Source organism: Monopterus albus, unplaced genomic scaffold, assembly GCF_001952655.1.
Source record: "Monopterus albus unplaced genomic scaffold, M_albus_1.0 scaffold182.1, whole genome shotgun sequence".
NCBI classification, from domain to species: domain Eukaryota; kingdom Metazoa; phylum Chordata; class Actinopteri; order Synbranchiformes; family Synbranchidae; genus Monopterus; species Monopterus albus.
The window spans coordinates 923,076-932,924 of NW_018128062.1; the positions used below are offsets into that span (position 1 = coordinate 923,076).

Below are 9,849 nucleotides of genomic sequence, written 5' to 3' on the forward strand. Positions count from 1 at the left end.
CTGCACTCACACCGCCCCTTGGCTCAGTTTATATGGGTGAGACCAGTATTGTGCTGATACATGGGTGTGTTAGCATGTAAATAATATACTTCCATTGGTACTTGTCTGTGTGCGAGTGTATGCATGTTACTGCAGTGTGTCAGTCAGTCACAGCATGGTCCTCCCTGTAACACAAAGGCCCTGTCAGTGGCAGCCGTGTGTGTGTGTGTGTGTGTGTGTGTGTGTTGGGGGTTGCTCAGCTTGTACGGCTCCTCCAATCTGGACTTTGGAGGGAAGGAAGAGAGAGGAGTTGGAGGAGGGGGGCTGAAGAGACTGGGGTTGGGGGGATTATTAGGAAGGGGGCCAGAGTTGTTTTTATGGACTCGTCTCCACAAACCATCAGACGACATGCTCCACTGATCTCTTTGTGGCTCTCTTTGGCCCATGTTGTAAAGTTGGACTGACCCTCTGGCTTGGGACTCTAGTGTTATGTCTTTAAAGTCTTAAATAGAAGCTATCTGATATTTTGTGCTATATATGATCTAGTCCTATACTAAAGTCTGCCTCTGTGTCTCTGCCTGCAGCCCTTCCATCCCATGGTGAACCTGCAGTGCTCTCCAGACCTCCGGATGTTCCTGTGTGCTCTCTACGCCCCAGTGTGTACCGAGTATGGGCGGATGACTCTGCCCTGTCGCCGCCTCTGTCTGCAGGCCAAGAGCGATTGCTACAAGCTAATGGACATGTTTGGTGTCAGCTGGCCAGAGGAGATGGACTGCAACAGGTTGGTGCACAAGCAGTGGCTTTCTCCTGGGTTTCTGTCAGCGTTAACAGCCATGGTGCATTAGTAGTATGAGCAGATTTTCCTCTTTGGGAGGAGTAAATGTGCAGCAGCAGACCAGCATGCATAGACAAAATACTGTATTTTGGTGATATAGGAATAAAGAGGCTTAGAATAATACAGTGTTTCTTTTATCTAACATCAGTTGAGTTGATCTGCACCACAAACCGACTCTGCTGCCTGAAAATCTTTGTGGTGGTTGTAAAACCTCCATAAACCAGGTAATGAATCAAACTGAACACTGACTGCTGTGATATGTAGGAATGTAGTTGAAGAGTGTTGTGTTGAGAAGCCCCGATATGATTTTTGAGAAAATGTCTCCTCGCTGTCTGTCTTAAACTTTGTTGTCCCAGAAGGCAGATTAGTTTTGCAGCGAGATCGTTGACAGTATTGCAGTACCAAGGACTATTTTACCAAAACGGCACTGAACTAATGAAATGTTGATGCCAAACGGGGCAATAGAAGTTTATTTCAAAATTAAAATGAGTAGAATCGCATTTACAAGTTTTAATACAACTAACAATAAACAAATAGATAAATATCTGTTTTAAAAACAAAAATGTTTCATCTATTCTGTGTTGCTAGGAGCTGTGTTCACACCGGTCGTCTAGAATGTAGAAGAATGTAGTCATCAATCTGAAAAGGCATTTGAAACTGGAAGTATGTGCAGTGCGTTGTTAAAGGCTTTGCAGCTGAAATGACCCCGAGATCATTGTGTCTCCACTTCCTTCCAGGTTCCCAGACTGTGACAAGCCCTATCCCCGTCCTGTAGACCTCCTGTCCAGCTCGGACACAACCGAATCCCCCATCTCCGTCCAGAGAGACTACGGCTTCTGGTGTCCAAGAGAACTCAAAATTGACCCTGAGCTCGGCTACTCTTTCATGGGGGTTCGGGACTGCTCGCCCCCTTGTCCCAACATGTACTTCACACGCGAGGAGCTGATGTTTGCCCGTTACTTCATCGGGGTGGTGTCCATCGTATGCCTGTCTGCCACTCTCTTCACCTTCCTGACTTTCCTCATCGACGTGTCACGCTTCCGCTACCCAGAACGCCCGATTATATTTTACGCTGTGTGCTACATGATGGTGTCCCTGGTGTTCTTCCTGGGGTTCCTGTTGGAGGACAAAGTCTCCTGTAATGCAGCAAGTCCAGGGAGGTTTAGGGCTTCAACAGTGACTCAAGGCTCCCATAATAAGGTTAGAAAATGTGTCCTTCACTTCGTATTCTTTTCTAGTATTCTACTCCCTACATACTGAAAACTAGGCAGCACTCGGAGCACAAACCTCTGCCAAAGCAGCTCAGTTTCCCCATAATGCCATTACACCTAAAAGCCACATTCCCTTCATAATGTGATTCCTGGGCCATGAGAACCTACCCCTAGAATTTGGAATCACATCAATATTAATCCATATTAATAGTTTGAAAGTTTTTCAAGAAAAGCAGTAGGCAGTAGTGATTAGTAAATGCCATGAATGGCTAAATAGTTGTCACAGGTAGACTGAAATAACACCGTGTACATCAAGTCCTTCATAGACGAACACAACTCAAAGCGTTTGGTTACATGTAAGTCCAATGTGCCTCTTGTTACACTTGCTAGCTTGTCTTCACTCCAAGTGCTCAGCAGCACAGTCGCATACTTTCACTGCGAGGGGGCTCACATACGGTCAACAGTGGTGACGAAGACTTGATCCAGGTGATGGTCAGGACCGAAATGTGATGGATTATTTGCTGGGTCATATCCAGTCTCTCAGAAAAAAAAAATCATTCAAATTCATTAATAATTTTTGAGATATGCTGTGAACAAACCAACAGACATACGCTGGTAAAAACATGACCTCCACGGTGTAATAATTACTGGTTTTGTTTTTCTGTCTCAGGCCTGCACGCTCCTCTTCATGGTGCTGTATTTCTTCACCATGGCCGGCAGTGTCTGGTGGGTCATTCTGACCATCACCTGGTTCCTGGCTGCTGTTCCCAAGTGGGGCAGCGAAGCTATAGAGAAGAAAGCCCTCCTCTTCCACGCCTGTGCCTGGGGCATCCCTGGCGTCCTCACCGTCACCTTGCTTGCCATGAACAAAATCGAAGGGGACAATGTTAGTGGCGTTTGCTTTGTGGGCCTCTACAACTTGATGGCGCTGCGTTGGTTCCTACTAGTCCCACTGGGACTGGATGTAGTGGTGAGTATGAGAGCATGCTGCAGCTTATGATGTACTCTATATTGTCTCTATCTGTATATAAATATCTTTAAACTACAGATGAATCAGCTTTATAATCATCTGTTATGCAGGCACCTGCTTCTGATCCTGACATGGAGAGCACTGTTCATTTCCTGAATGAATGGATGGAAGCACAGCATTTTTTTACTAACAGATATTTAACCTACTCCTTGTCTCAAATCATCCTAGGTGGGCGTGGCTCTGCTACTAGCAGGTATTGCAGCACTAAACCGGGTCCGCATGGAAATCCCACTAGAGAAGGAGAACCAGGAGAAACTGGTGAAGTTCATGATTCGCATCGGTGTGTTCTCCGTCCTCTACCTGGCCCCTCTGCTGACTGTCCTGGGCTGCTACCTTTATGAGAGCAGCTACAGAGCCGTGTGGGAGACGACCTGGGTCCAGGAGAGGTGCAGAGACTACCACATCCCCTGTCCCTACCAGGTAACCTCACCCTGCTCTATGATTATATTTTTTTAAAGTTGGTTTGTGCACAGACTATTATTTTTACTTAAAACAGTCTAGAAACCCAGATGTGATGACTGGAAGATAATGACAGTAGCACTCACAGTTTGCACAGATGCGCTTTTTCTTGCACCTTTGAAAAGAACAGGACCAAGCAGGAGGTAACAGCTGGGAGAGAAGTTCCAGATGTGTTTGCAGACAGACACATTAGAGAGCAGAATACTCGGTGGACAGCACAGTCAATATACAGTAGACTGAGGTGCACACACACACTCAGTTTTACATGAGATTAGGGATGGGCATTAGAATAAATGAGTAAGCCAATTCAAGTTGATTTGATTCACTGTGATGCCATCGCTGTGACATAACTATCACATGCCCTCCACCCTGACCAAAAAGAAAGAGAAAGATGGGACCAACCAGTGGTGACATATGAGATGTGTCCGTTAATCGCTTGCTGCTGCTTTCTTGGCTTTACAGCAGTGTCTGTGACTTGCTGTACTTTTCCTCAGTTGGCCTGGTAATTATCTTTGAAGGTTCAGTGTATTCGGGTTCCACAAAGTCATTCCGTCTTTGAAGTCCTACTCCCTTCACAAAAGAGGACACATATCGTCTGACATCAATTTATTCACCAAAACAGTTATTTGCTCCTTCGTCGTTTGCTGTCACATAAATGTTTAGGGGCAACAAATCCAGCTGTTTGTCGTCATGGCTCTGCTGTTAAAGCTCAACATTTTCTGGCAAAGCTGTAAATGACACCGCATCATGTTGGCAGAATTGTAAAAGAGCTGTAGCTTTGTTCCACATAATGAGCATTCTTTGTTGTCCAGCAGAGTAAAAGAGCGCCACGTTTCATTGTTTTGCTGAAACTGCCGACATATCTCCCGCCACAGAAAGTGTGTGTGTGTGTGTGTGTGTGTGTGTGTGTGATGCTGAGATGCATCAAAGAGCTGCAGTAGCCTCCAGCACCACCCACAACACAAAGCTCTCTCTTGCACTTTCTGCTCTGAGTTCCTTTCAGCCCGATATCTACTCCCGTGTGAGCAGCTGCCTTTGTACATCCGCTTTGACCAGAAGTGGATTTTGATTGTGGTAGAGCAGTGTGTGTGTTTCTGCTGCAGGAGGACGGGGTCACTGGGGTCACATAGTTACAGCTGATCTGAACACAGGCTGGATGTGCTCCACAGCTGGCCTGCTGTGTACAGTAACACACATTCAGTGTTGCACCTCACCCCCAACCCCATAGTGTTTATGAAAGCAGTGTGTATTCACACACACACACACACACACACACACACACACACACACACACACACACACACACACACAGAGTCTGTAACATGCATCAACAGATAGTAAGGCCCACTGAGTCTAAGCTATGTTTATCTTACAAGACTTCCCTGAGGCCTGGACTGCCACTCAGCTCTACAGCTCTTGAGTGATACTGTTCTTGTCCACAGCTCACACATCCACACACAGTCTTTGATTCACTGCGCTGCTATGACAGCGACATAGACATAAACCTCATGATACTGGACAAAGTAACAAGAGACTCAGTCAATCAATCAAATTTTATTTGTATAACGCCAAATCACAACAAAAGTCATCTCGGGACACTTTACAAAGTAAGGTCTAGACCTTACTATAGTCACTTTCGGCTTTTCCCATTTAGGGGTCACCACAGCGAATCGTCACACTGATGAGTCGCATGTTGACATTTGGCACGTGTTTTACGCCGGATGCCCTTCCTGACGCAACCCTGATTCGAACCCGGGCTGCATTATTATTATTATGATGGAGCAGGACTTGGTGACAGTGGGGAGGAAAAACTCCCTTTAACAGAAGAAACCTCCAACAGACCCCGGCTCTTGGTGGGCGGCCTTCTGCCTCGACCGGTTGGGGTGAGTGGATAGAGGAGAGACAAAAGAAGAAAAACAACCAAACAAACAATCAAACACTGATCAGGTTGATGTGGCTGGGGGCTGCTCGTCAGAGACATAGAGCTCCAGGGCCAGGGCAACCTGCAGAAAGGTACAGGGAGAGAGAGAGGACACACTACGGGAGAGAGGAGACACAAAGTTAGTAATGTGTAATGGTGGCATATAGAAACATAGGGAGAGAGAGGAGAGGGGAGGGGAGGAGAGGAGGAGGAGAGGAGGATTTTCAGTTTTGCAGCTAATTTGCGGTCCAGCTCGCCCCAGAGTTTGGAGCTTTAAGTGCTAGTGTAGCTGCAGCAGAACCTGTGACATACAGTCTAATGAGGATGTTGGCTGTAGCCGAGTCTCTTATCTCTGCTATAATGAGCCTATCTGTGGATCGCTGAGCCTCCAGGCTCTCCCCCTGGCCCTCTCATAATGAGGCCATCATGACTACATGGGGGTGTGTGTGCATGTGTGACAGAGAGGGAGCATAGTGCTGTGGTCTGCTGCCTGCCAGCTGTAGGAGTGTTGTCATTGTCTTCTACTCTTCACCTGGAGACTCATTCACTGATTGACTGAAAACCTCTGAAGCCAACAAACCTAATATTTACACAAAACAAATATTTCTTTTTAAATGAGGTATCAGCCATCAGAAACCTCCCATCTTTTAAAGCCTTTTGTCACCACAGAATGAGTTGTGTAGGAGAGAAGCAGTAGGAAAAAGACAAACTACAGTTCAAGGCAAAAATAGAAATGATTTGTTCAAGCAGACAAACAGTAGAAGAAGAAGGCTTCAGGCCCAGTCAGAGATGACTGTGGTGTTGACTTCTAGAAATAATTGAATGTTTGTGACTGTTTAGGATAAAAACGTGCACGTTCTTACTGTAACACACCATAAGCCATTTCTGCTCAAACCGTCTTCCTCTCCCACACACACAGACCTTCCTTCAGGCCAGATGTGGGCGTATTAGCTGCATTTCTCTTATTCTGTCTCCCCACCTCCAGCTCTGCCTCCATCATCAACCAAACACACTCAAAGTCTACTGTCTGTTTCAGTGCCGTCACAAACCTTCACCACCAAGCCAATAGCCACATCACCTGTGTGTGTGTGTATCATGTAGGTGGAGAGTACAAGTCGTCCTGACCTGGTCTTGTTCCTGATCAAGTACCTGATGATGCTGATTGTGGGCATCCCCTCAGTGTTCTGGGTGGGCAGTAAGAAGACCTGCTTCGAGTGGGCCAGCTTCTTCCACGGCAAGAGACGCAAAGAGTATGTACTCCACACACACCGATGGTGTTTCAGGTTGTGAGCTGACGGGCTCTGTGTTACAGTGGTACAGCTTCTCAGCTATTTGCTCCAATATCTAGTGCTTTATACGGCAGCAAACTATATTTACAACATCTTCAAAAGGTTTTTCATGCAAGTTTTCTCCCAGTGGCTGTGGTTGAAGAAACACAAAGCATTTCTTTTCCCTGTAGTGACTGAATTTTTCTCACTTACAGTGAGATCAAGTATCTGTGTCTGCATTTGTCTTAACATATGGTCAGATCTTCATCCAAGTTAGTTATGCACAAAGATTTCAACTAATATCACACAAATCATTTGTATTGTTCATTCAAAAATCATTCAAACATTCAAGGCGCAGGTTGGAAAATGTGCGTGAACCCCTCGGCTAATGACATCAACACAAGCTAAATGGAGTTGGCTGAGCAAATCAATGACGCCACCGTGTAGGAACAACGGTTCAGCGTTTCTCTTGAGTGCTGTGCTGGTCTGATGGCAGCTGCTGGAAGCTTGTTAGGATTTACTTCATTTTATACCAGCACTGTGCAGGTTTACTCTGTGACTTGTATGACGTTCAGATCACACTTTATAACCAGTTAATGCAAAAACCAGCTCATTCCAAAGGGTTCAGAATTGTCTTGCTACTGTATCGGACATGCTACCTCTGTACAGCTGTGGGCTAAAGTTGACTGTAAACAAAAATGTAACCATGCTTTAGTTGCTACGAGCAGATATTGTATTGTATGAGCAAACATTGTAGAGCAGTATGTCGACCATTTGACAACTAGCAGCGACGTGTGGTGACATTTTCTCATTGTGTTGGTAAAAACCATAATTGTTAAAGACACTGGTTTGGAAGGAAGCAAATGTTTCTCTCACCTAAGCACTGACCAGTGTGGAGACGTGGGTGGGGCTTTGATTTAATGTTAGAATCGAGCTCGTAGCAGTAGAAATGTTGCTGAATAGTGAGCTCCCACACACAAGCCTTTCCACACCTGGCACTGGGTGAGAGGCTCTGAGCTCACTTCACTGGCCTACGTCAGTCCTCAGAGTGTGAGGACTGAGGGTTCACCTTGCTCCAATGCATTTGCTGTGCTGAGGATCATGGTGTGAGGCTGCTTGGTGAACTCCTCCCCTCCATACTCCGAGCATTAACCACCTGCTCCACGTGCTCCTCCATCCTCTTCTACTGCACCTTTCCACGTTCCCTCCTACAACTCTCTCTGCCCTCACTCCTCTTCTCTTCCCTGTTGCAGTGCTGCTGTCAATGAGAGCAGACAGGTACTCCAGGAGCCCGACTTCACCCAGTTGCTCTTCAGGGACCCCAACACACCCATTGTGAGGAAGTCCCGGGGCACGTCCACCCAGGGGACCTCCACCCACGCCTCCTCTACACACCTGGCTATGCTAGATGAACCGCCTAGTGCCAGCACCAGCCGGGCTGGCTCTGTGCGCAGCGCACGCTCCAAGATGAGCAGCTACCACGGCAGCCTGCACCGCCCCAGAGACGGAAGGTGTGTTCTCAGCTTTCCTCCTCACTGGCTCATTCATTCTGCACAATACCACAGTCCTCAAGCTGATTTGTGATCCTTTTTGTCCCAGATACACGGCCTCCAGTTTCCGGGCTGCAGATAAGCGGCTGCCCTACGGCAGCATGCCTCGCCTCGATGACCAGTCACAGTCCAGACACTGCAGCACCAACCGCCTGGACAGCCTCTCACGGCAGGGCTCCACCCAGCAGCTGGAGAGCCAGTCACGGCACAGCAGTGTCAGAGACCTGAACAGTGCCACCCAGGCTGTTCTCTGTATGCGTGGAAATGGGATTCACAGAGTCCTGGAGGAAGACGGAGCTACAGCTTGAACTGAAGCTCAACCTTCAGAAGGTGGGACTGGACGGGTGGAATCCAGAGTAGGAAAGATGACTCTCTTATTAGAAAGCTGACAAATGGATCCACTGTTCTCCAGCCGTAAGAGTAGAGACAACTGTGGCTTGAATTTGGGAGCCCAGAACTGAATCACAAACTTACTGTCCAGTTTACCGATGAAGGCAGAGAGCAACGTCTACGTTGAACGGAGGGCACTGTGTCTGGATTTTTGCCTTAAAATGTCCTGGCAGCTTTATGGAAGCTACAGGCAAAACCCCCCCCCCACCAACAAAACTAAACCCTGCCTTCTGCCTGTGTGTTTAGACAGGACACAAAGTGAATTTCAAAGGCAGTGCGCCTGCAAAATGTGAATACTCAGTGCGGATGGAGAATGAAGGCAAAGGTACATCTGCAGCATTTGAAAATATTTCAACATGAGTGAGGGATTTGCACAGAACCCTGGGTTTCTGAAATTGTGTCAAACTTAAAAAAAGGTGAGAGACGGTTCATCGAGTTCTGCTTTCTGTCCAAACACACCTTTCCAATTTGATCATGTGCCAAATTAGAGCAAATTCTGAATAGTCTGTCCTGTTTGTGACCTATATAGCTACTGTAGTGTTAGACCAACAAGTCCTCTAGTGGCTAAAGCTGTGCATAGATGTACAAAGTGAACTTTGGTTGTTCATTTGTAATAAAGTCTTTTATAAGGATGGACGAGGATGTTTTGGCAGCAGCAATGACCACACCAACACAATGTAACTGTAACAGCCCTCCGCTTTATTGAAATACATCGGAGTCGGGTTAATATAATCAGCTCTCCACGAGTGTGGCGGCCAGTTCCATACATTATTTTTTGTTTCGACCTTACACCTTAAATATTTTTTGTGCAAAAAAGAATCTACATCACCTGTAGTGGGTTATCCTCAATAAAACGCCCAAACTGTTCAAAAAGGAGCAAGTCCAAGTAAAACAAACCAAAAACAAAAATGATTACATCTATAACATGCAAAACTGTACAAATTATTACAAAGTAATCCTAGAAAAAAACAAAGTGTAATATGCTATGAAAGAGCAAAAATAATATAGAAGGTACTGTAGATAAGACCTCACTGAAATGCAAAGGTGTTTGAACTTCTTTCTTCGATTCTCAAACGGTGGCCAGTCACCCTTCATCCTTTTCTATCTTCTAGTTGTTGCCACCGTCTCTTCCTGCTCTCTCCACCCAGGTCCCATTTACCTCCCTGGCTCCTCCATTAAACAAACTTCTAACACTCATCTCAATGA

At 46.3% G+C, this 9,849-nt stretch overlaps 1 protein-coding gene across 1 annotated transcript in view; it reads left to right on the plus strand.

The window, feature by feature from the left end:
• fzd3a (frizzled class receptor 3a) overlaps positions 1–9,275 on the plus strand; it is a 19,495-nt gene extending 10,220 nt beyond the window's left edge. Inside the window, exons 3-9 of the mRNA XM_020616978.1 lie at positions 564–760; positions 1,552–2,014; positions 2,696–2,995; positions 3,224–3,475; positions 6,537–6,685; positions 7,957–8,214; positions 8,303–9,275. Coding sequence (XP_020472634.1) covers positions 564–760; positions 1,552–2,014; positions 2,696–2,995; positions 3,224–3,475; positions 6,537–6,685; positions 7,957–8,214; positions 8,303–8,561 — 1,878 coding nt within the window. The 3' untranslated portion in view covers positions 8,562–9,275. The remainder of the gene's footprint in view (positions 1–563; positions 761–1,551; positions 2,015–2,695; positions 2,996–3,223; positions 3,476–6,536; positions 6,686–7,956; positions 8,215–8,302) is intronic.
• The last annotated feature ends 574 nt before the right edge of the window (positions 9,276–9,849 follow it).